Source organism: Orbicella franksi, chromosome 10, assembly GCF_964199315.1.
Source record: "Orbicella franksi chromosome 10, jaOrbFran1.1, whole genome shotgun sequence".
NCBI lineage: Eukaryota > Metazoa > Cnidaria > Anthozoa > Scleractinia > Merulinidae > Orbicella > Orbicella franksi.
The window spans coordinates 10,805,734-10,832,846 of NC_138154.1; the positions used below are offsets into that span (position 1 = coordinate 10,805,734).

Genomic DNA, 27,113 nt, shown 5'->3' on the forward strand with positions numbered 1-27,113 from the left:
AATCAGCTAAGGCAAGGCTAACCCTCAAAGAAGATAGCCAAGCTCATTTCTGCAAAGCTCGTGCCGTACCTTACGCCTTGAGGCCCAAGGTTGAAGAAGAACTGAGAAGACTTCAGAATGAAGGTATTCTCACGAAAGTTGAGTGGAGCGACTGGGCAACGCCCATTGTACCTGTCCCAAAGAAAGATGGGTCTGTCAGAATTTGTGGTGATTACAAAGGCACAATGAACCCAGAACTACAAGCTGAGCAGTATCCTTTACCCCGCATTGAAGATATCTTTGCAAAGCTTAGTGGTGGGCAGAAAATCTCAAAGATTGACCTTCGTCAGGCATACCACCAACTAGAGATGGAGGAAGGTTCCAAGAAATACCTCACCATCAACACACACATGGGTCTGTTTCAGTACAACAGATTGGTGTTTGGCATCACATCAGCACCTGCAATCTGGCAGCGCACCATTGATCAAGTGCTGGAAGGAACATCTGGCACAAGCTGTATCCTTGATGATATGATCATTACTGGCAAGGATGATGCAGAACACCTGGCTAACTTAGAAGAAGTTCTACGACGGCTTCAGCTTCATGGGTTGAGAGCAAACAAGGCAAAATGTGAGTTTTTCAAGGAGAAGACAACTTATTCTGGACATGACATCGACAAAGATGGCCTACACAAGTCAGCAGAGAAGGTAGAAGCAGTGTTGAATGCGCCACGTCCAAACGATATAGTTGAAGTGAGATCTTTTCTCGGGCTAATCAATTACTATTACAGGTTCCTGCCTAACCTATCGACAGTAGTGCATCCCCTGACACAACTTTTGGAGAAGAATCATCAGTGGAAATGGACAGAACAGTGCGAGATAGCATTTCGCAAAGTGAAAGAAATGATCACGTCAGAGCAAGTTTTAACGCATTATGATCCCAGCCTACCACTAAGGCTTGCTTGTGATGCATCCCCTGTCGGTATTGGAGCGGTGCTGTCTCACGTGATGCACGACGGTACCGAGCGACCCATAGCTTTTGCTTCAAGGACACTCACCAAAACTGAGCAAAAGTATGCACAGATTGACAAAGAAGCCCTGTCAATAATCTGGGGGGTAAAGAAGTTCCATATGTATTTGTTCGGCCGCACTTTCACATTGTACACAGATCATCAGCCCCTAACGTCAATCTTTCATCCGCGGAAAAGCATCCCTGTGGTCACTGCAGCTCGACTGCAACGTTATGCCTTGTTCCTGGCGGGCTATGATTACACCATTGAATACAAGAACACTAAAGTTCACAGTAATGCCGATGGTCTTTCCCACCTTCCACTCTTAAAGGAATCCAGAGATGAAGAAGTTGTCGACCCTGTGGGTGTATTTAATTTGATGCAGTTTGATCCACTGCCAGTCACAGTGGATAACGTTAGGCGAGAAACACAGAGAGATCCTGTTTTGGCTCAAGTGTATGGGATGACCAGTAAAGGTTGGCCACACAACACTGCTCCTGCACTCAACCCCTATTTTGTTCGCAAAGATGAGATCACATCACAATCAGGCTGTCTGATGTGGGGAATAAGAGTCGTAGTACCTCCAAAGTTGCGCCCTCAAGTTCTCGAAGAACTGCATCAGTATCATATGGGGGTCGTGAAGATGAAGGCCCTCGCCCGAAGTTACATCTGGTGGCCTGGAATCGACAAGGGAATTGAACTGACGATTAAGTCCTGCTCAGGTTGCCAACTAACACAGAGAGAGCCCAGTACAGTACCGGTACACGCATGGGAGTGGCCTTCGTTCCCCTGGCAACGAATTCACATTGATTTTGCCGGTCCGTTCCTCAACAGCATGTTCTTGGTGGTAGTGGATGCACATTCAAGATGGCTAGAGATAGAGAGAATGACTAGTACAACCTCACAGAAGACCATTGAAGTCCTTCAGAAGTTATTTGCCAGATATGGAATACCAGCCAAGTTGGTAAGCGATAACGGGTCGCAATTCACATCAGAAGAGTTTCAGCAATTCCTTAAGAGAAACGGAATCAAACACATCAAGTCAACACCTTACCACCCTGCCACCAACGGGCTGGCGGAACGCTGTGTGGGGAGCTTCAAAAGTGCGATGAAGAGTGAAACTGAAATGAAATCCTTGAATCTTAAGTTGGCAAGATTTTTGCTGGCCTATCGGAACACTCCCCACTCAACCACTGGAGAGCCACCATCCCGGTTGTTCTTGGGAAGAAGATTACCCACTCGACTGGACCTTTTGAAACCAGATCTCAGCGTCCAGATAAACAACCGTCAGATAGACCAGTCTGTCGCCAAGGGTGGTTCTGTAACGCGGCATTTTACCATTGGCCAGAGAGTAATAGCACGAAATTACAATGGAAAATCAAAGTGGGTACCAGGTACTGTGCGTGCACAACTAGGACCCCTGTCTTATGAAGTGGAGATTGGGCCTAACCTAGTTTGGCGTCGACACACAGACCAAATCAAAGATTCCAATGTTCCTGTTGCAGACAACCGCACACCAGTTATCCAGCCGTTGCTGTTCCCGCCCCCAGTCGAGTACCATGGTGACCAGGTAGCTGAGCCGCCTGAGCAGACAGAAGCCGTCCCACGGGAAACGGGCTTCCAGCCATCCAATCCAGCGACTAAACCTTCAGTTAGCAGCCCGCCGAGCCAGATTGAACATGTTCCTGTTAGAAGATATCCTACCAGAGAGAGGAAGCCCCCAGCCCGACTGGACCTTTGAACATTGAACTGCCAATTTCTAGGGCTCTGACTTTATTTTTAAGAATAGCATGTTGTGTTGAACTTTTGGGGTATGAGACTGGCTTAAGGGGGAGGAGTTGTAGTGTATTGAGCCAGCGGTTGACATTATGAGCATGCGCACTTATGCGCATTCTGTTCCATGTGCTTCGATTGCAATAAACCAAATACATGACAAGTCCCGGAGTGGGTACTGCCAGAGAAATTGGGTAGGGGTGTGCGGCCCGCTTTCCCAAAACCCTAACGTAACGGCCCTGTTTATGACCGAAATCTGTGATATTTCCTACCATATTTATGACCTGACGAAAAATTTGATAGCCTTTTTATCACCTGGCCCTAAAATCGATACCCTGTTCAGACCTGCCTTATAATTAGTTCCCTAGTTTAGACCAATGTTAAATTGTTGTAAATATAATTTGTGAAGGGCTTTTGTTGATGATCTTATCGATACTGCTGAGAAAGTAGCTTATAATCTTTTTAAAAGCATACCCAGTTCAAGACTAGAATGCATAAACCATACCCTATTTATGACCAAGTTGGCCGAAATTGATACCCTATTTCTGACAAAAATGCTGAAAACCTAGCCCTTTGGGGCCGCACATACCTATATTAAGGGATTCCCCCCCTCTCCCACCCCCCACCGTGCCTTCAGTTTCCTTTCCTCCCACCCTTCTTCTGTTCTGCCTGCCTGCCTGTCTGGTAAGCTACCTGTTTAACATCCTTTGGTGTCCCTTCCCCCCCCCCCCCCTGCCTGACTGTCTTGTAAGCTCTCTGTTTAACTTCCTTCTGTTTCCTTTTTTCCCACTTTCCTTCTCTTCTGCCTTCCCACAATCTCTCTAATCTCTACTCCTTGGTTCCACTTACGACTTAAAAAAGTTTGGTTAATATTTTCCTTACAAGCCAACATTGTATAATAACGATAAAAAATATTTGATTTGTTAATTTGTGTATCCAGAGTAGTGGCCAAATCTACACTAGGGACGATTTATTTGTCTGAGACTAATAATCCGTAATTATTTTTCTAGCATCGGTCCTAACCTGGCAAAAGCCATACCTGTGATAAACTCTTCTTGTTGTTGATTCCTTGGGGATAACAACAACACACCTGAATGAATTCAAAATAATTGGAAGTTATCTGCAGGAATTTGTCAACGAGTAAAGCCCCAGGATATGATAAGATCCCAATGGATGTGATTAAAAATTCATTTCACCTCATTGTGCATCTGATTTGTAAATATCATTAACCTTTCTTTACATAGAGATGTTTTCTCGAAAAAAATGAAAATTGCTTTTTTTTAATTAGCAGGATCCTCGGCTATGTAAACAGGGATCACTATTAAGAATGGCTGACTGTTAGGATCGAGAAACGCCGGTCAACGTCCCATTTGACAAATCGCTCATATTTTGCCCAAAGATACCCTTAGGTGACCTAATTCTAAAAATTATATTTAAAGGTTCCAGCGAATTTTTATTTTTCAGAAATTCGCGAAAATTTGAAAGCGCGGTCAAAGTGCGGTTTTTCGTGTAATAAAATGACCGAAATAAGGTGCGAGGACGAAGCGCTGCTAAAGTCTTAAAATAAACTCAATTGACTTCAAACTTCACGCAAATGTGGAACAACCACTCTAATTTATTCCTCGCTTTAAACTAATCTCAGATATGTTGATATAGTGGTTTTCCGAACCATTTTAAAAACAGCTATGAAGCGTGTGAAAAATAACGGCAAAATATAGGTCATGTTTAACAGCATAAAAATGCATCTGGTACCTCACTTTCCGATTATTTTACTTCACAGCCTTAAAATATCATTATTAAAGATATACCATGCCAAGTTTCATGCTCGAACTCGCAGTATTTCCCTCTGTGAAAAAAGAAAATCTATGTCGATGTGTTGGGCGCAAATAACACAATAATTATGCACGAACTAGAGACAAATCAATTTCAATGGCGAAAGTAAAAGGCTATCATTAATTAGAATCCCGTCAATTCACTGCTATCACTAGAAACATAATGTCCACTGCATAAAAACTGTTTTTAGACGTTTTCGAACCATTGCGCGTTAACTTTGTTTAATTTCGTGTCCGCCGTCATGTCTAGTTTGTCATCGCGTGTATTTCCTTAATGTTAACAACACGTGAATGGTTGTCATAACAAACGCAAGAGATTTCCGGGAACCTTAATGTTTTCGATTCACCAAAACGCTTTAAGTTCGTTAAGACACAATAATGTGTCAACTTGGTATGCTTTTTAGCATCAAGGACGTTAAAGGACTGTAACTTAATCGAGTTGAAATATCTTGAAGCAAATCAAAATCGCGCCCTTATTCTAATTTGCTAAACAGCCGATCTCCGCTCAAGTTCAAGAAGTCGAGAGGTTAATCCGGCAATGTATTACCGGTACAACAACAAAATCAAACCGAGGTCATCAAAAGTGTAAGTTTAAAAGTGTAGTGGCAAGTTCCAAATAAATTTCGCCTATATAAATTGGAAACAAGACGTGAAACGGTCTGACCCGAAACAAATAAACAAAATATTAATATGACTAATTTAACCCGAAAATGTTACAGAAAACATACCTAAAAGCCGTCGATTCCCCTCGATACCACTCCGCATTGCCTTAAAGAGCCCAAGCTTTCTGCTGTAAGAATCAGGGGCCTCATGAATCTGTATTTATTATATCGGCAACCATGCTGCGTGGCTGATATTCGAGACTCAGTAAAAGTTGTCACACAACCGTACGAGCAGCCCAGTCACGCTTTCACTGCTCTTGCACAAATGTTCAACATTTCGCAATTTACATAAACCGACTACAAGTTTAAAGTAGTGACAGTAGATTGAAATGCGCTTTTTAAAGCTGTCCTATCGAGGAACAATTATTTCTTGTTTTTGAATGGCTTTTAGTTGTAGCTACAGTCGGGGAGGGGGGGAGAGGGTATTCCCGGAAATTTCGGATATCTGTATGCCGTGGAAGATTAAGTGGTCTCCAGCTCTTAACGCCAACACTGAAACACTAGATGATTCTCGAAGTATCACAGGGGTCACTAAGCTAAATAATTTTGAGTGTAGCACCGCTGAGTCAATTAACCGTTGGCGCGCATATTGCATTGACCGTGGACAGGTGGAAAAACAGTTAAACCGGAAAAGCCTGTTGCACATTGTAATTTAGCGTTGTCCAACACGCAGTCGGTCTGGTTGTAATGTTAATCGTATTTGAGAGAATCTCAAGTTTTCTTTCGACACATACTGGGGTGACATATTACTAGATGGGCGTGACCGGGAGCCACGAGTCAAGTCAGTCAATTTGCCATGCTTAACCGAGAAGAGTGATAGTGAGACACTAGTGGAAGGACTGCAGATTGTCCCTACGCTTTACCCTAACAGGCTGAAAATGAACGATTTATTCCATAAACGCAACAAAATTTATAACAATATTCATCTGCTCTTTGACCCGAACGTCCAGCTCACGTTTTTTCGTTTACAACATGTCATCACTCGGACCTAGTCTCCACTCGGTAAATAGGCAACGCGCCTTACACAAAATGAACACAAAATTTCAGTTCGGAACATCCTCCCGCCCGATGCAGGGAGTGCATCACTACATGTAACTTGTCAACCAAGTTCAATAGAGTTCAACTAAAATGTTCAACAAGGTCTCATAAAGTTCAATTAAGTTCAGCAGCTAAGTCAGCATCAGAGCTTTCAAACAGGTGTAACCGCTGTACTGGACGACGGGTAAGACTTCCAGATGAGGTCCGCAGGGTAACGGACTGGACAAGACCGTCACGGCCTGTGTGGGTGTCTTCCACTCGTGCACGTGACCACTGACCCCGAGCTACGCGATCCTCACTTACTAGGACCAAGTCACCTTTGCAGATTTCACGACCAATCTTGTACCATTTCTTGAGAGGTGTCAGGGATTTTAGGTACTCTGCATGCCAACGCTTCCAAAATCCATTTACAAGCTTCTGGTGATACTGAAAACGTTTGGTGAGGGCTCTTGAGGTCTGTTCTGAAACATGAGTGTCTTTAGTCGGACACGCTTGAAGATTCCTGCCAATCAAAATCTGTGCAGGGGTAATCACACTGTAGTCATCAGGGTCTGCACCAAGGTAAGTAAGAGGACGACTGTTCAGCTGTGCTTCAATTTCAGCTAAAATAGTAGTTAACTGCTCGGCATCCAACACTGCTTTGGCAAATAGTTTCTTCAGTGGCGTCTTGACACTCTTTACAAGACGTTCATAAAAGCCACCCCACCATGGGGCTTTTTCCACAATGAACTTCCACTGAATCTTCTTTTCAGACAAAGCACTTTGGGTCTGGTCTGATTCCAATACTCTCCAACATCGCTGTAGCTCCTTGTTAGCAGCCTTAAAAGTTTTTGCATTATCTGACCAAATAATGCTGCACATTCCTCTTCTTGCAATCATCCGTCTAAGAGCAAGGAGAAATCGCTCAGTTGTCATATCACATACCAACTCCAAGTGTATTGCACGGGTAACTGCACATGTAAATAAACAGATATAGACTTTTTCACCACTGTCTTTCAAATACAAAGGACCAGCAAAGTCTAGACCCACGTTAGTGAACGGTGGTGCAGGCTTAATTCTGTCTTCAGGAAGTGGTGCCATCTGCTGACCAAAGGGTTTTGTTTGGTAATGGCGACAAATTAGACAGTTCCTTAGTGTCTGACGGACGGTCGATCGTCCCTTGATCACCCAAAATCTCTGTCGCAAAAGTGACAAAGTGTGTTCAACTCCAGCATGTAGTTCACGGCTGTGAATATCATCAATTAACAACTTAACAACAGGATGGTTAGAAGGCAGGATAATAGGATGTTTCTCCTCTTCTGGCAACAGTGACTTGTGAATTCTTCCTCCAACACGAAGAAAATGACTAGTCGGACACATAAACGGGTTTAAATTGGCAAGGTTGCTGTCCTTCACAGGACCATGCTGTTTACATGACGCAATTTCTTCAGGAAAACCTGCTTCTTGTACATGAGATATCAACCATTCTTCTGCATTTTGTATCTCTAAACCAGTTAAAGGGCTGTCAATTCTTTCCTCTTCTTTCACTCTTGAGTTGCTAACGAATCTTCTGATCCAAGCAACAGTTCTTAGCAAGCGACTATACTTGCTGAATCTTGTGAAGTCAATAAACGGCTCTTTGGGTTGCACAACACAACTGACACTAGCTTTACTCTTCCTCTCTGGGTTAACAATTTCACTGGAGGGTTTTGACCTTAAATCCTCGGGCCAATCTTTTTCGGACTCTTGCAACCAAGAGGGTCCTTTCCACCACAAATGACTCTCTCGTAACTGACTTGCAGATAAACCTCGGGTAGGTAGATCAGCTGGGTTCTGCGGTCCTGGACAATACCTCCAAACACTGGGATCCAGCAACGACTGAATTTCAATAACACGATTAGCAACAAATGGTTTCCACTGTGAGGCTGCTCCTCTAATCCAGTGTAACGTTGAAGAATTGTCTGTCCAACAAACAATGCGGCTAATGGGACAATCTATTGCACCTTTGACATAGGTGCAAAGTCTAGCAGTAATTACAGCAGCCATCAACTCTAAGCGCGGTAGGGTAATCTTCCTTACAGGAGCCACTCGGGTCTTGGACATCACAAGACTGGTAGATACCCTTCCATCTTCACAAACAACTCTCAGATAAACTGCAGAGGCATAAGCAACTTCTGACGCATCACCAAATGCGTGTAGCTCTACTTTGGGGTTCTGACCTAATGGCAAATCAGTGTAACATCTAGAAATTTGAAGGTGTCCAAGTTCAGAAATCTCTTGAACCCACTGATTCCATTTCGATGAGACTTCCATGGGAATTTCCTCATTCCATCCAACACCCTTGGTCCACAAGCTTTGAAGAATTAATTTTGACCTCACTGAAAAGGGTGCGATTAGACCAATCGGATCAAATATCTTTGCTGCCAAAGACGCCACCTTTCTTTTAGTGTACACTGTCTTTGATCTCGACTTAACAATGTCCACATCAATTGTAAAGACAAGGTTGTCAGTAAGTGTATTCCACTTTAATCCTAATGCTTTTGTGATTGGATGTGCTTCTGCTAGATCACTTTCCAGGCTGACAAGACTAACTGCTGCTCTGTCCCTCTCTGGTATGGCCTCCATAAGCTCAGATGAATTGCTTGACCATTTTGTCAAATTAAAGGCAGCTTTCTGCATAAGCTCAGTAGCACTTCGCTGTAATTTCAGCGTTTCCTGCACATTGTCTCTCCCTGAAGCAAAGTCATCAACATAAGTGTTCCTCAAGATTTCATTTGATGCAACAGGGAATGTTTCTTTACACCTTTTCACATGCTCTTGAATAGTGCCAATGGCAAGAAACGGACTGGAAACAACTCCAAATGTGACCCTTGTCATTCTGTAAATCTTAGGCGTGGCCTTGGGGTCCAAATCTCTCCACAGATACCGGTGTGAATCTCTGTCTTCTTCTTTTAACCGAATCTGCAAGAACATCTTCTCTATGTCACCCATGATACCAACATAATTCTTTCGAAAACGCAGAAGAATTCCGACCAAATCTGGCTGTAATGCTGGGCCTGGCTCTAAGCAGCTGTTCAGAGAGACACCATTGCTATCTTTCGCTGATGCATCAAACACAACTCTTGTCTTGGTTGTCTGCTTGTCTTCCCTGATGATCGCATGATGAGGGAGATAGAACACCGGACGCCCATCTGTTGGTGTAATTTCATCACAAGGTACTTCTTCAGCAACACCGTTCTCAACATACTTGTTAATCGCTTCTCTGTACGATGCAGCTTTCACTGGCTCATGGAGCAGCTTCTTTTCTAGATTGTACAACCTACTTTCCGCTTGCCGGTAATTATCTTTCAATGAAATGCAATCTTCCTTCCATGGTAAGGATACTTCATAGCGACCATCATTGTATGTTAGTGTCTCTTTAAACTTCTTCAAGACCACATCTTCTGCATGAGTAGTAGAAATTGAACTTTCAGCAAGTCTGACACCAATGGACTCCAAATCCCAGAACTTTTGAAGTGTTTCATTCAATTGTTCTTCAACACTAATTTGAACATTCATAGACACAGTGCATTCTTGGCCATGACCACCTGTTGGCCCACAGAAGACCCAACCCAAAGTTGTGCGAACTGCAACTGGCTCACGGGAACCCCCTCTTACAATGTCTCTTGTCACAAAGGAATAATAGAAATCCAAGCCAATAAGCACATCAATCTCTTGTTCCTCTCTAGGGAATTCTTCAGGAAATGCTATGTTTCGAAGGTGACACCATCTTGTTGGATGAATATCCACAGCTTCAGCTGGCCGGCATATTACTGGTGTAGTAAGTGCCTCAATACATTGAGGCTGTCCAGATTTGTCAATAGGTGCCACAGTAAACGCAGTTCTCTTCCGCAAAGTGCTCTTGGTGGCCTCTCCACCAAATCCAGAAACAGCAATTTTGACACTCTTCCCATCAAGACCAAGCTCATCAATTACACTCTGCCGAACAAACGACGTTTGAGAACCAGGATCAAAGAAACATCTCACAACTTTTGAACACCCATTTGATCCACACAAAATAGCTGGTATGGTCTGCAGGATCACTTTTCCACCTGAGCTCACTGCAACAGAATTTGCCACAACTGAGGACGGCAAAGCAGGACCTGACGACGAGGGTAGTAATTCCGGGGCTGATTCCACCTTGACTTCTTCCAAGGGAGGACGAGCTGAATCCTGATGCAGGAGACTGTGATGTCTACCTTGGCAATGCTTGCATGGGGGTTTCTGGCACACTTCGGCTCTATGACCAGGTTCAAGGCATCGGAAACACAGGCCTTTAGACGTTGCTTTTCTGAATCTTTCTTTCACAGGTAATGTCAGAAAAGTGACACATGACTTCAAACCATGGTTTTTGTAGCAAATGACACACTTGCCCTCTTGCGTTGCCGCACATAATGCAGAGGTGGATAATTTTTGTGACCGGTTAAACTTGAAACGGTTTTCACGATTTCCAAGATTTTCCTTTGCCGGAGCTTTGGAATCAAGAGAAGGAGGCTGTGAAGACTCTTTAGCTCTTATCAATTGCTCCAAGAAAGTAAACAGTATTTTCACTTCCACACAGTCCTGTTTAGCTTTCTCCTCATTAAGCTCCAATTCCCATTTTTCCACAATTTTTTTTGGCAGCTTGTCAACTATTAGAGGCACAAGAACTGGAGCCAAAGTTTCAGAATTAAACTTTTCACCAAAGGACTCAACAGAGCGAACGTGACCTATCACTTCATCGTAGAATTTACGCATGGAGGTTGCATCATCAGAGCTCAAACGTGGCAAATGGATCAAGGATCTTACATGTGCATCAAGTATTAACCTTGCATGCCCGAATCTTTCCTTCAAGATTTCCAAAACTGGCTTGTAATTCGCTTGTACCACTGCAAAACCTTTCACCGCTTCAGCAGCCGAACCCTTTAGCGATCTCATCAAGTACTCTAATTTTTGGACATCTGCCAACGACGGATTGTCAACCACTGAAACTTTTATCGACTGATAATAGGGTTGCCAGCTCAAAACATTTCCGTCAAAGGTTGGTAGATTAATCTTGGGTAGCTTAACTTGTACTTGAGAGGACGACTGGGATACGGGTGGATTGCTTCCTAACAATTGTACTTCGGGAACTTGTTTACTTGCCAAATAACTTGTCATTTTGGCCATGCTTTCAATTACACGCGCTTCGTATTCATTATGGCTCTCACATTCCGCCTCGATCTCTTCATCCTCTAACATTGTGCACATCGTGGCTTGCACTTCCTGCAAGTCACTCCACTTACTTGCGACATTATCTTTCAACACTTGAACTCGTGCATAATTATCTTGTTGTGACAGGGCTTCGTCGATTAACTTCAACGTGTCTGTGACAGATTTTCTCAGGAATTTTCTCTTTTTCTTGATAGCTTCTAAATCTTTCGACATTTTGAAAGACCACAAATTTTACTAACCTCATATAATCGCAACAATTACAGGTCTGCACATTCACAGAAGTTCCTCTCGTTCAAAGTGCTGATGCAATACACATGTGGTTTGTTTGGCGCCAAATCGCCGATATGCGAAAACCAACTTCTTCGCAGTAATAAACGGATCCAACTCTCCTTTTGCTCGACCAATCGTCGAAACTGTTTCTCCAAATCCAATATTCGGCTCGAAGGACCATGAAAATGAACGATTTATTCCATAAACGCAACAAAATTTATAACAATATTCATCTGCTCTTTGACCCGAACGTCCAGCTCACGTTTTTTCGTTTACAACATGTCATCACTCGGACCTAGTCTCCACTCGGTAAATAGGCAACGCGCCTTACACAAAATGAACACAAAATTTCAGTTCGGAACACAGGCCTCTGTGTTATTCTAATGAACTGATGCTGAGCTCGCTCCAGGGGGGTGGTGAAATGAGAGACCCTGGGAACGAGGTTGAGACGATTCGGCCGTTAGTTTTTCCTCTTAAGGGTCTTCCTCCTCTACTCCCTCCCCTTTTCTACAAAAATTTAACGATCCTCCCCCCTCCCCCCCCCCCCCGCTCCCGCAAGAGGTGTTTGCTAAATACCGAAGAAGCCAAACACCGGCAGTTCCTAAGAATACTTCCGCCAAGTGCAGTTGTTAGTAAAATACTTCAAAAGCGCCGAGTTTGGAGCTTTTCCGCGCACTAGTGGGAGAGGTCTATCTAGTCCCATGTCTTCGCACCCGCACGGTAGCATACACAGTTTCAGGTTCTTTAGGTCACCCTCCATCGCCAAGGCACAGGAGTCTCGCTGGTCGTGTACCAAAGGATGCTGGAGCTGGAGTATTTCTACAACTTCCTTTGCCTGACTAAAATTTCTCACCTCTTTAGATGCCTGAACATGCATCTCATCAGGATCACTTTGGCGCATTGCGGCACTTAGATGAAAGAAAAACTAGCACCTGAAAAAGACGAAAATTATAAGGATCCCGGGCACTGCGCATTCCCGCGCCACCAGTTCGGCGTCAACCTTTCGGCCTGTCGTTTGACCAACGCGCAATTTTGCCATAAGATACGATTGCTGCTTGTCACTGACTGCCCTGAGAGCCGAAACCTTTTTTAAAACAACGAGGGCTTCCTGGTGACCTATTATGGCTTTGAGTTAAGCGCCAACGCCTGCTCCAAGCAAGGTTTGCACATTTTGGCTAAGTCCATAAGGGAATAGCTTTCCAGGGACTGAGTACATTTCTCCAGCGACAAGTGCCTCTCTAAAGTAGACAGCCTATAAAAGACACGAATGCAGCGGCCTTGAAGACATCAATACACCCCTACCGTGCATGGTTACTATCTATGGAAACCTCAGCAGACGCTTCCTCGGTCACACCCGTTGATAATGGCACTGATGTTAAGGTCGCAGTCACTCTTCTCGGTTAAGCATGGCGAGTTGACTGACTTGACTCGTGGCTCCCGGTCACGCCCATCTAGTAATATGTCACCCCAGTATGTGTCGAAAGAAAACTTGAGATTCTCTCAAATACGATTAACATTACAACCAGACCGACTGCGTGTTGGACAACGCTAAATTACAATGTGCAACAGGCTTTTCCGGTTTAACTGTTTTTCCACCTGTCCACGGTCAATGCAATATGCGCGCCAACGGTTAATTGACTCAGCGGTGCTACACTCAAAATTATTTAGCTTAGTGACCCCTGTGATACTTCGAGAATCATCTAGTGTTTCAGTGTTGGCGTTAAGAGCTGGAGACCACTTAATCTTCCACGGCATACAGATATCCGAAATTTCCGGGAATACCCTCTCCCCCCTCCCCGACTGTAGCTACAACTAAGAGCCATTCAAAAACAAGAAATAATTGTTCCTCGATAGGACAGCTTTAAAAAGCGCATTTCAATCTACTGTCACTACTTTAAACTTGTAGTCGGTTTATGTAAATTGCGAAATGTTGAACATTTGTGCAAGAGCAGTGAAAGCGTGACTGGGCTGCTCGTACGGTTGTGTGACAACTTTTACTGAGTCTCGAATATCAGCCACGCAGCATGGTTGCCGATATAATAAATACAGATTCATGAGGCCCCTGATTCTTACAGCAGAAAGCTTGGGCTCTTTAAGGCAATGCGGAGTGGTATCGAGGGGAATCGACGGCTTTTAGGTATGTTTTCTGTAACATTTTCGGGTTAAATTAGTCATATTAATATTTTGTTTATTTGTTTCGGGTCAGACCGTTTCACGTCTTGTTTCCAATTTATATAGGCGAAATTTATTTGGAACTTGCCACTACACTTTTAAACTTACACTTTTGATGACCTCGGTTTGATTTTGTTGTTGTACCGGTAATACATTGCCGGATTAACCTCTCGACTTCTTGAACTTGAGCGGAGATCGGCTGTTTAGCAAATTAGAATAAGGGCGCGATTTTGATTTGCTTCAAGATATTTCAACTCGATTAAGTTACAGTCCTTTAACGTCCTTGATGCTAAAAAGCATACCAAGTTGACACATTATTGTGTCTTAACGAACTTAAAGCGTTTTGGTGAATCGAAAACATTAAGGTTCCCGGAAATCTCTTGCGTTTGTTATGACAACCATTCACGTGTTGTTAACATTAAGGAAATACACGCGATGACAAACTAGACATGACGGCGGACACGAAATTAAACAAAGTTAACGCGCAATGGTTCGAAAACGTCTAAAAACAGTTTTTATGCAGTGGACATTATGTTTCTAGTGATAGCAGTGAATTGACGGGATTCTAATTAATGATAGCCTTTTACTTTCGCCATTGAAATTGATTTGTCTCTAGTTCGTGCATAATTATTGTGTTATTTGCGCCCAACACATCGACATAGATTTTCTTTTTTCACAGAGGGAAATACTGCGAGTTCGAGCATGAAACTTGGCATGGTATATCTTTAATAATGATATTTTAAGGCTGTAAAGTAAAATAATCGGAAAGTGAGGTACCAGATGCATTTTTATGCTGTTAAACATGACCTATATTTTGCCGTTATTTTTCACACGCTTCATAGCTGTTTTTAAAATGGTTCGGAAAACCACTATATCAACATATCTGAGATTAGTTTAAAGCGAGGAATAAATTAGAGTGGTTGTTCCACATTTGCGTGAAGTTTGAAGTCAATTGAGTTTATTTTAAGACTTTAGCAGCGCTTCGTCCTCGCACCTTATTTCGGTCATTTTATTACACGAAAAACCGCACTTTGACCGCGCTTTCAAATTTTCGCGAATTTCTGAAAAATAAAAATTCGCTGGAACCTTTAAATATGATTTTTAGAATTAGGTCACCTAAGGGTATCTTTGGGCAAAATATGAGCGATTTGTCGAATGGGACGTTGACCGGCGTTTCTCGATCCTAACAGTCAGCCATTCTTAATATTCTGGTCTTTTTGTAATTTACAGACAATCTCTTCATTAATTTGTCTTGGACTGATCCGTCTCAGCATGTCTGCAAGACGTGCTGACAGATGAGTCAGTTCAAGATCAATTTTGCCACCTAATTCGTCCAGACACCGGATTTATACCTAGGCTATTTATCCATGTCAGACTGATAAGGCGTCTCAGTTGGATAAACCAATGTCTCCTCATGTAAATTCGGCATCGGATAATTCGTCTCTAGTATAAATTTGGTAATGAAGGTCTTGGTAAGTGTTTTCAACGTCATCCTTTGGCTTCAGCTGACAGCACCTACCCCACCCTTAATCAGTTTGGATATGATAAAGCACCTGATGGTTGGAAATCTTCAAAAACGTCGTTATGTATTGTGAGAATTGTATCTAATAAAAATGAAAATTTCATGGTCGCTTGGAAATACGAAATGTATCTACTCGTGTTGAAAAACATTTCAATCGTCCGCAGCGCTCACTCGTGAAATATTTTTCAACACTCGAAGAGAAATTTCTTATCTCCGTGCGGCCATGTAATATCCTCTATTGAACTCTTAACAGTACTTATGTCCTACTGTTTCTTCCAGTTGGCACGCAATTCCTCCTGGCATGGCACTCCTGGTAAACATGTGGTTTACTGCAATTATCATCATGTTAGCCAAGGTTCTGTTCCAGACTGTGAATATCATGTGGATGCCACATCAAATAGAGCAGTTTTACAAAGACTTGATTCTGCCAAAAGTTACAATGTCTTCATAAAGATGTGTAACAAAGAACAATTTTGTAGTGCAGGTGGTGAGCCGTACATAATTAAGGAACTTCAAGGTGGGTTAAGAAAGTAAAATATCAAATAGAAAGAAAACGTTTGACCGCATTTCTAATCACCGACAAGAGAGTTAACGATATGACACATAGCGTAGTATTTTTGCGAAACCTTGAGGTGTCTGGAAATGTGGTCAAACAGTATCTTGAGTGAAGTTTATATGAAATAATTCATATATGAACTGCGGTTGTAGATGAGAGTGAAGAATGATCATCGCACTTAATTTTCCAATTTAAGCAATTGGAAAGAAGAAGCCTGAAAAAATCAGGGCTTCAACGGGATTCGAATCCGTGACCTCCGCGATACCGGTGCGATGCTCTACCAACTGAGCTATGAAGCCACACATTGGGAGCGAGGTCAATCAATTGAGTTCATATCTTCCCGTGAGGAGTGAAATGATGTGAAGTTTATATGAAATAATTCATATATGAACTGCGGTTGTAGATGAGAGTGAAGAATGATCATCGCACTTAATTTTCCAATTTAAGCATTTGGAAAGAAGAAGCCTGAAAAAATCAGGGCTTCAACGGGATTCGAACTCGTGACCTCCGCAATACCGGTGCAATGCTCTACCAACTGAGCTATGAAGCCACACATTGGGAGCGAGGTTATTAATTGAGTTCATATCTTCCCGTGAGGAGTGAAATGATGTGAAGTTTATATGAAATAATTCATATATGAACTGCGGTTGTAGATGAGAGTGAAGAATGATCATCGCAGTTAATTTTCCGATTTAAGCAATTGGAAAGAAGAAGCCTGAAAAAATCAGGGCTTCAACGGGATTCGAACTCGTGACCTCCGCGATACCGGTGCGATGCTCTACCAACTGAGCTATGAAGCCACACATTGGGAGCGAGGTCAATTAATTGAGTTCATATCTTCCCGTGAGGAGTGAAATGATGTGAAGTTTATATGAAATAATTCATATATGAACTGCGGTTGTAGATGAGAGTGAAGAATGATCATCGCAGTTAATTTTCCACTCTCATCTACAACCGCAGTTCATATATGAATTATTTCATATAAACTTCACATCATTTCACTCCTCACGGGAAGATATGAACTCAATTAATTGACCTCGCTCCCAATGTGTGGCTTCATAGCTCAGTTGGTAGAGCATCGCACCGGTATCGCGGAGGTCACGGGTTCGAATCCCGTTGAAGCCCTGATTTTTTCAGGCTTCTTCTTTCCAATTGCTTAAATTGGAAAATTAACTGCGATGATCATTCTTCACTCTAGTATCTTGAGTGTTTGATATATCTTTTCAATGGAAACTAGAGCTAAGGAGAAAACGGAGAAATAAAATCATAAAAATCTCTTTTGGTACAGGCTGCCTTGTCGTGGAAGTCCCACTGTGTAACTTGTGCCCCAGCATGGCTGATTTTGTTCCGTGTTACCGGATCGTGTAAACACTGTCACGTTCATGATTTCTCTTCTTATGGCTGCCGCTTGGTAGTCGATTTTTTGTCGGCCAACAAAAAATCTTCACTTGTCGGCTAGTGTGCGATCAATTCAGACAAGTCTGCGAGAAGATCGGGGCTTGTCGGGCGATACCTGACAGTGCTAGATCTGAAAACGTCTTGTCGGGCCTTGTCGGCTAGTGTGCGGTGGACCAAGACAATTTGTCGGGGCTCGCGCGCGCCTCAACTAATTAAGAAATGTCATGAGAGTCACGTCAGTGAATAGGCGCCATCTTGATTTTGGATGACTCGGCCCCAAGCCTGAACGCGGTTAGTCGCGACAAAAAAATTGGCTAGTGTGCGACAAGCAGATGGCCCGACAAATTTTTTCACCCGATTTGACCCCGACATAAAATCTGCAGTTCTACGACAGAAAATCGGCTAGTGTGCGGCAGCCTTTAAAATTTCATTAGTCATTAATGAGTTTGCGAACACAATGCAACATACCGTCATGTAGTTTAAATTTTATTCTAAGCAGTACATGATTAAAGGAGCAAAAAAGTGGACCCAAGCTTTTACTTATCATTTTAGGATAGGTGGCTCCATGGTGGGGGTGCTCTTGAAAGAGAGTACAGTTAAACTTATTCCGAGGGAGGGTTTTGTTTTTTTAAATGAACAAATATTCAATCTTCAGGTTTTTGTGGTATGTAAGATGATTACAATACATGGCGTTTTGAACACTGGGCCAGGGTTTGTTTTCGTGTTTCCATTTTGTTTTAAAATGAATCCCTGGTAAGAAACTCATATGTAACTGCTAGGGATGCATGTATTTTTCATGTAGATAACTCAACACCACAAAAGGACGGAGGAAACCTGAGCAGCAAACAAATCGCTTTGATCACAGTGTCAGTTGTGGTTGCATCTATAACAGCTTCGGTTGCGGTATACTTGCTTAGGTACGAAGGTATTTTTGTCAGTGTACTGCTGCTAGTCACGAGTGGCTTTTTTTTACTAACAGAGGAATTTCTTTTAAGTGACCACCTTGGGAAATCCAAGGAGGGGTCTTTGGACATAAAGAGAGATCTTGTCGCTTGTGGGAATGGGTTCTTGTAAGCGATCATGTTCTAAAGCAATATAGGCTTTGCTCTTTTTAGAACTGTTAACATAAAACTTGGAATGTGTTAATGGTTGTGAGTAATATTTTGAGTTTAATCGATGGGGTTTTCTATAGACAGTTGATTTAAAGAGTGGAGACCTAGGGTGCTTACCATTTGTTAGAATAAAGCGGTTGGAATGACCGTTGAATAATGGTTAGGGTTTTTCCAAAATCAGCAAACCAACCGAACGAGATGGCGCATACCATTTGAAATTAGATTTCTCCTAATTGTTTTCGGCTGATGAGACACTGGAAACTGGAAAATTTACAAAATTGCAAGGAAATTTCTGTCGTTCCTTTCCGAACAAAAAACGTGGACTACTTCTGGAGGTAGTCTACAATTACCGAACGGATTTTCTGGAAAATTACTGTTCCATTTAACTTGCAACTGAAATTTCCGGATTTTTTTTGCTAAATGGTAAGCTCCCCTATTCAATCAACATCTCAAGACAGTTCTTCATTACACGGCAATCCAACAATCTGTTAACCTCAGCAGTGTTAGAACTGGAGCAAACGTCGAACTTTAATCGAACTTAATTCGTCGAACCTATTAATTTTGAAATAGGAGCATGAATGGTGCGACGTTTGCCGCAATTAAGTTCGACTCAAATTAATTGGTTCGACTCTAGCATAAGCTCGACTTGCCAAGTCGGATAATCCGACAGTGGTTCGGCGTTTCAGCAAACGTCGTTCTAAACACGCGCTGAACTTTATCCATAAATCATGCAAATTAAAAAATAATTGATGGGATGGGCTTGGCAAACGTAATAAACACAAAAATACATACTCCCTTATCTGCCGAACGCTATTTTCCCCTTCCTCCCCTGGTGAGCATGCGCTGTACAAAGACAATTTCGCGACCGGGGAGTGGCGAGCTATGGAAAGTCATTGCTGACATCAAGACAGCTGCCCAAGACTGCTGCTCCTTTGTTGTTCGCCAACAAAAGCATGCCACTTGGAGCAATAGCTGTCGTCCCTAACGCACTGTCCTCAGAGCTGTATGTAATGCGAGTCGTCTCTTTCTTTTTTCGCAATTAATTGCCAAAGTAAGGCCCGACGAGTACTGTAGTTCGGCATTTCGCTAGCAAGTCCTAGCATTAAGTAGCTGCACATCGAGTGAATAGCACGGGGACACGTGCTTATTCCCGTGTTTTAATGAAGTGCAACTTGTGAAAGAGGATCGAAGCAGGTTCGACGTTTGTTACCACGCTGGAATTAAGTCGACTCTTTGTCGCACCTATTTTTAATTTATTCGACGCGACTTGGATTCGACTTATGCCCTCGGCCTTATTTTATTACAGTGGCTGCGCCCTCGTCAACTGTCACGCGATAGATATCGAGAGTTAATAATGTTATTGTTAAATATAATTCACTAGCCTCTCAGCTAGTGTATCACAGTAAATCTGTTGATCAAAGATTAGGCATGCATCCAAACTGTGTGTGTAATCTTCTCCTCAGACAATGGCTTCATAGGCGTGGTGTATTACCAAGAATACGCTTAAGGAACCGTTTAATACTTCAGGTAAGTAGATATTGTCTGATAATATTACAATATATCATTTTGCTAATGCTAGCTCCAGTCCCTTGTAGGGGCAAAATTTGATCTATTTAATGAATTAATGAAGCCATTTTTGGCCTAGTGATCACTTCTTGCCCCCACAAGGGAAGGGAACTAGGAAATATTTGCATAGCAAAATGGCCTGTCGATCTTTATTCGTCCCAACTTTTGTGCTTTATGATACATTTTTTTTAATTCTTAAGTATTATAAGCCCGAGTACACATATTGACAGGAAGGCTCTTTTTATCAGAGAAATATAGGTTTTCCATGTTTGCTAACCACAATTTATTTGGAAAACTCGCTGGCTGTACAGCAGTAGAAGAAAGTGGATTCCAGCAATAATATTTCAAAGCAAAATAGTTTGATCAGTTGCGAGTATTTAAGGACGGTGCCTACTAAATACAAAGGTTTTTGCGCCAGGTTAGAACCACGCGGAAAAATTAGATCTTTCCAAGGGCTATTGGAATCCACAAAGAAAATAGGGGGTAGCCACGCATTTTTTCGAGATAATTAGCCTTGAATCTCAACAAAAATGCTGACATCAGCATTTTCCTGAAAAAAGAAGGAAAGGAAATTTCATTACAGATTTCCTTAGAATTCTCCTTTACATACAGAAAAGCAAACATATTTAAAAAGATCTTTAAACTACATGGCAAATGGTAACATAAAAACCATTTTTGATATGTTTTTAATAACAAATTCGTTGCAACAGCGCTTGTAGCGTCTCTGACAGCCTTCCTCTGGTTCAGCTAAAATACAGTCTAAATACCTTTTGCTCACAACCAAAAACTAATCACAAGTTGAATAGGCTTGCCACTTCCATTTCATAACATAAAATGTAGGGGAACCACGCGTTTTTTAAAGTTATTCATCTTTTTTTGAAAACTTTTACGGTGCGCGTTACATTTATTGCTGTCACCTTCCCAGTAAGTAAAACATTTGCGTATCTCGCACTTGTTTTGCGCACGCACTACGCCATCTGCAGGTACATGTTTACAGTTGGATTTCAATGTAATTTTTGACAGATAACAGCTAGGTTTTCAGCTGGTAGTCGTTAACAGTTAGTGGTTAGCGATATGCTGCTATTCTGGTGTTCCTGGTTTAAGTACAGATTCATTAAACTTGATTTGATCACAGTGGGAAAATTTTCCTTTCATTTTAGTCGTGTACTTGGTGGCGTAGTTGATTGCGTCAATGCCAACCCAGCGTGGCGCTTAAACCATGCGAGAAAATTGCGAAATACATACGGACTGCAGGCTATGAGCTGCTCTGAAACTGACCACATAGCTAGGCTAACTCAAAAAAAAAAAAACAACAACAAAAACAGCAATCGTCGACATAGTACCAGTACAGTGGAACCTCAGACATTCAGACGCCTCTCTATTAGAGAAAGTTCATTTTTTCCCAACCGAGTTGGAATTCAGATAATCTCTACCTCTGTAATGCAGTAAGTCAATATTAGGGACACATGGAGAGGTTTGATGGTATTGAGGTACTTCTGTTTTATGGCAACTTTGTATTGTAAGTATAGAGTTCTAGAGAGGTTACTTATTTCTTGTTTATTTTCCTTATATGGTATTCCTGGTGATTCCTACAAAATCACACACCACACTCAGCTTGTAGCCAGTGCATTCCATAATATTTCCATAAAATTAGATTTTGTGTCCTTGCCACGTTCGTTCTTTATATTACTGCTTTAAAATGTTTACCATTGCTCTTGACAAATCCGAGATTCGCAAAAAGAGGTTTTCTTTTCTTTTCTTTTTTTTTTTTTTTAAAGTGACCTACCACAGTTTTGATGGATTATAACAGCCCAACTTCTAACTCTTTTGAAAAATGTTCCAACATGTTTTTTCTTTCTCTATTTACTGTTTACTTAAGTCTTTTACCATTCTATGTGAAACTTGAACAATTAAACGTCAACAAATGGCTAAAATGAACGACCGAGTACCTAAGGAGAGACTGGGCTCTAGTAGGTTAAATCGCGTTTTTCTCAAAATCTATCTGTATGACCCCACCTCAAAATTTCAGGAATAAGAAATTGGCTCTGATTTACATTCATGCAAAGTAAAATATAAATCTGTAAGACAGATTTTTTGCAAACTAAGAAAATGTGAAATCAAAAATAGCTCAAAATTTGACTTACAGATTTTTATTTTACTTTGCATGAATGTTAAATCAGAACCAATTTCTTATTCCTGAATTTTGAGGGGGGTCATACGGGTAGATTTTGAGAAAAACGTGGTTTTACCTACTAGTGCTCAGTCTCCCCTTAGATACTCGGTCGTTCATTTTGGCCATTTGTTGACGTTTAATTGTTCAGGTTTCACATAGAATGGTAAGAGACTTAAATAAACAGTAAATAGAGAAAGGAAAAACATGTTGGAACATTTTACCAAAGAGTTAGAAGTTGAGCTGTTTTATTCCACCAAAACTGTAGTAAGCCACCTTAATGTGGTCGTTTTTAGAAATTCCGAGGAATTCGCAGATTTCCGACAATTGGTTTCACTGGGATTTATGGTTGTAACTTCTCTGGATCCTAATCAATTTTATTACAAGAAGCGATCGGTCAGCTTCAGGTTAGCAAAATGACATGTTATTCTCTTTTCCTTTGCAGCCCCCTGTACCACCTTATGACTATGTGGAGCCATCAGCGACAAATGACTATGATCAACTTAATTTGAACGAAAGCCAACTTTGATGTCACATTGGACAACATGATAAATGCCCAAGTAAAGTAGTCGCATGGGTGCTGAGTCAGGCAATTGCTATTTTATATTTAAATTAATAACTTAACAGTCGAACCTCTCCACAACGGCTGCCTTGGGACAGAGAAAAGTGGCCATTAATGATAGAGGTGGCCGTTATGGGGCAGTAAGGGTGAAATATTACACCTGATTGTGTGTGTGTGTGTGTGTGTGTGTGTGTGTGTGTGTGTGTGTGTGTGTGTGTGTATAAATACATAACACAAATATATATCTATTAAAAGAGCTTCCTCAAGGTTTGCCTATGTTGAAGATTTGAGCCTGAATTTTTATCGCTGGTCGTTTGTAGTCCGTGTCAATCTTCTCCATCCTTAACCACTCTTGTTCCTTTATGGTTTATTATTATCGCTTTGCTGTTTTTCTATCGTAGTAAAATATCATTTTCAGGTTTCCTTTAATTTGGAGGTAATTTTGCACGTGGCCAAAATAACAAAATGCCATGACTGAGCTCCTTTAAATAAAACAGAAACAGACACCAACGAGGCACTGTACGGATTAAGTTTCGTTGACCTTTTGCTATAAAAAATGGAGTTTTGCATACACCGTTCGTGAATTATTGTTAAACTGGCCGTTGTTGAGAGGTTATTTAGGCAGTCGGGACGCACTTTAGTGGCCGTTGCTGTTGTGGAGAGGTGGTCCTGGTAGAATTGTTGTACTGAGATATGGACCGTCAGTGGAAGAAAAAAAAAAGGGGGGGGGCGTTGTGTAGAAGTGGCCTTTGGGTAGAGGTGGCTGTTGTGTAGAGGTGACCGTTGTGGAGAGGTGGCTGTTCTATAGAAGTGTTCATTAGTAGAGGTTGGACCTTAATTAAAAGGTAAGCGTATGTTAGGAAAATTATGATGAAAAAAAGGACAAAAGAGAAGAAATCGACAGTAATGTTTACAAATTACATGCAAACAAAAGTAATTGTAAACCTAGATAAGTTAGGAATTTCCAAACCAATTACATTTAAACATTATTTTGAATTAAATGTGAAAATCTCTTATTTAAAAGTGACCAAAGTTTAAATTGCAAATAAACAATGGCCTACATTTGGCGTGAAAAGATGTTCAGATATTTGTCTGCGGACATTTTCTGTTTCTGGAAGCGAGCTGTTAGCTTCGAGGAACAGATAATGTCAAAGGACAAATATCCGAGCCTAATTGTAAAGTCAGCTGGAGGCTATTGTGACTTTTAAGTATTTTTGCAACTCGCGAGATCTTTTTTAAAATTGGGGAATGTTCCCCGTTGGTTTATATTCAGTCACGTGACTCATTTAGATCAATCTCGTGCGAGCAAAAATATTTGATGAATTATAATTACATATATTTAATTACTTTAAGATATTTGAGCTGCACTCTGATTTTTTAATCCAATCCACCTCAAAATAATAACCATCATGACTGAGCCCGTGTCATGAGTATAATTTATTTTATTTACAATGTACTCTTTGTAATAATTTTGGATGCTTTTCCATATCATCTTCATCTGTCTGCTTGTCATTGTATATAGTAGGTATTGTGACAGGAAATTAGGCTTTTCAAGCTCATTAAGAAAAAAATTCATCAACATAGTACATCAACATAGGTTCAAAAACCGGTCGACTACTTAATCAACGTGAGCGAATCAGCGACTTCAACCAGTTAGTCATGCTCAGAATATGCATTAGGCAGTTTTGGGTTTGATCCATTTTGGACCAATCTGGGGTGAAGATAGCCTAAATTGCACGGCCGCTGCCAAAATGAACTGGTCTAGGTATTCACACAGAGCGGGTTCAATTTGAACGGTTCCAAAACTGAAACTTTGTTGTGAAAGGCAAAAATTGGGAGAGGAACAGCACAGGTAGCGGGTCGGTGACTCTATCCGGTTTAAGTGTTGGACCTGATCCATTTGCAATTGTTCCCTCGTCACCATAACCTTAGTTAAATTGAATTTTCTAGGCATTTGAAAATTGGGAGCATGCACTCTTTTTTAGAATTGCATGCCCAGACTTTTTATACCAATTTCTCATCCACATACAACTTTGTTCAATGGAATTATTTGTACTATGCAAATAATGTTTTTTCTTATTGCGATCAAAACTTACTCTCAGACGAGAAAGTACAAGCGTTGAGGTTTCTTATTACTTTCTTCGCTGCTACTACTATTATATTTAAGACGATCTTGTTAAATAATTTTGTATTTCATGTTTTATACTTTGATTTTGTAGTTAGTTAGTTAGTTTAGCTGTTGCAGATGCTGCTGCTGTTGTTGTTGACTTTAGATGGCTGTTCAATAACCTATAAGTAGCCTTATGAAGGCGTGGTGAATAAATATTTACAAAACATAAACTTGTTAAAATTGTTTTTAGCTTCTCTGATTATCATAATATTTGATTTAGTTGTTATCAGAGTGATGTTCCAACTCAGATTCTAGCTTTCCGTCAATAATACTTTAATGGATCAATGCTACCGCTCTTTATTACCTGATGCTGCAATAATAGTATCACATAAATGTCTAATCGCTGATAAAAAGCTGATGTTAGTATTTTTGTGGAAACAAGGCTTTGTATGTCAGATAAAGATGATACGTATATCCCAAGTGGATTTACTCTTCACAGAAATGACTTTTAAAACTTCAATATCAGAACTTGCTATGCACTGCCTTATACATTAAAAAAATGATTTAAACTATACAGGAATTCCATGCAGGTTCAATATTAATAATGTAGAAATTACATACATACATACATACATATATTTTTGATGAGGCAGGTCTGCGTCTGGCAACCCAGGGGGCTGGTCTGGACCTGCCATAAAATATAATACTGTAACAGTTCTAAGCAGTTCTAAGCAGTCCAATTCCAAATATCTATGTAGTAGGTAGCTACCGTTCAAATCTAATGTTCCAGTTTTATAGTTGATAAAAGCCCTCGTTCATCTTCATAACTCAGTAATAACAGATACTAGAATACCCACCATACTTATTGGAGATTTCAATATTAATATAATGCAAGACACAACAGACGAAAGGTCTCTCAAAAAATCACTGATAAAAAACAGAGGATACATACAATTAGTTAACCATTATACTACTGACTGCCGTACACAAATGGATCACATTTATATCACTGTACCACAACTTGAGCAATCTTCATGAACCCTTGAGTCATACTGAGGCAACTCGGAATTGGCCTATTGGCTGCAAACATGTCTTTTTGGGGGTTGCCAAATATTTGAAGTTTTACAGCCGACAAGCAAACTTTCGCGCCAACGTTTGCAAGTATTAGAGGTTTTTGATATATTTTCGATTAATATTTACTTGCGCAACTTCAAACCTAGGCTCGACTTCCAGCCGTTTTGGGAGTCCGTTTGTTGATAGTCCTCCCAACAGACGGCTGGATCACTGGTCCGTATCGCTTTTGTCCGTGACGTCATATCCGCTTTTTATGCAAACTAACATGCGAGCAGCGCGGGGGAAAATATGGCGGAGGTTGTCTGTCCGTGAAAATTAAACCTGTTAGCAAAAATGTGTTCTACGTAGAAACATTTTGGATAATCCAAAAAAAAAGGCGTAAAACTAAAACAGGAACTGCACGAAATCGTAGCCAGCAAGAATCTGGACCCCAAGGGTATCTTTGCAGCGATAAACTTATTTATGGTAAATCGGTAAACAAATATTCTGAGTTGAGTCGAAATCGTCATCACTGAGCCCGAGTGGTCCAATGCAAGTGATACCAAGGATCATAAACCAATGTTACTTCTTCGGCCTGCCTCTGTTATAAGACCTCTGCAGCAAACTAGACCTTTTCCTTTTTACCATACAGGTTCTACCACTCTTGGTAACATCACCGAATGGCACTAATTTTGCAGGATTTCCAAAGCGAAAAAGCTCATATTTGTAAAGTGAAGGTAAGAACTCTTTTTCTGTTCTTGGGATAAAAGATACCAGGAGTATAAGGTAAAGTACTGTTTCTGTCCCGATTGTATGATACGTTTGGGTAAACACACGGGCGTAATAAAACTCGTATCCAAGCACATGTTTAGTTAGCCCTACCTTTTTGCGTCTATCGAAAATAACCATAAAGAAAATAACCAACGGACAAAATCAAGTTGATTTACTGGTAAACATCGCCGAAAAATAACCTTTTCTCCGGCAAAATTAATTAGTGAGAGAATAGGCGTTTCCTCGGTGATCCGCATGCTGTAAGTAATGCCAAGTTTTGTAGCAAAGGCTATAAACAAGTACAGTGGAGCAGGTCATACATGCATTCAAAACTTATTTCCTGTTTT

The 27,113-nt window shown here is 41.2% G+C and overlaps 2 protein-coding genes across 2 annotated transcripts; one reads left to right on the plus strand and one right to left on the minus strand.

Annotated features, from left to right (window-relative positions):
• Positions 1-6,407: 6,407 nt before the first annotated feature.
• LOC145501635 (uncharacterized) lies at positions 6,408-11,717 on the minus strand. Its single transcript, XM_081481066.1, has one exon. The coding sequence runs from the start codon at positions 11,715-11,717 to the stop codon at positions 6,408-6,410; it is 5,310 nt and encodes a 1,769-aa protein (XP_081337192.1).
• Positions 11,718-15,586: 3,869 nt separating this feature from the next.
• Positions 15,587-25,172, plus strand: LOC145500496 (uncharacterized). Its single transcript, XM_081480033.1, has 4 exons — positions 15,587-15,985; positions 18,225-18,339; positions 19,998-20,061; positions 22,716-25,172. Exons 1-4 carry the CDS (start codon positions 15,727-15,729, stop codon positions 22,797-22,799), a joined length of 522 nt encoding a protein of 173 aa, XP_081336159.1. The 5' UTR covers positions 15,587-15,726; the 3' UTR covers positions 22,800-25,172.
• Positions 25,173-27,113: the final 1,941 nt, after the last annotated feature.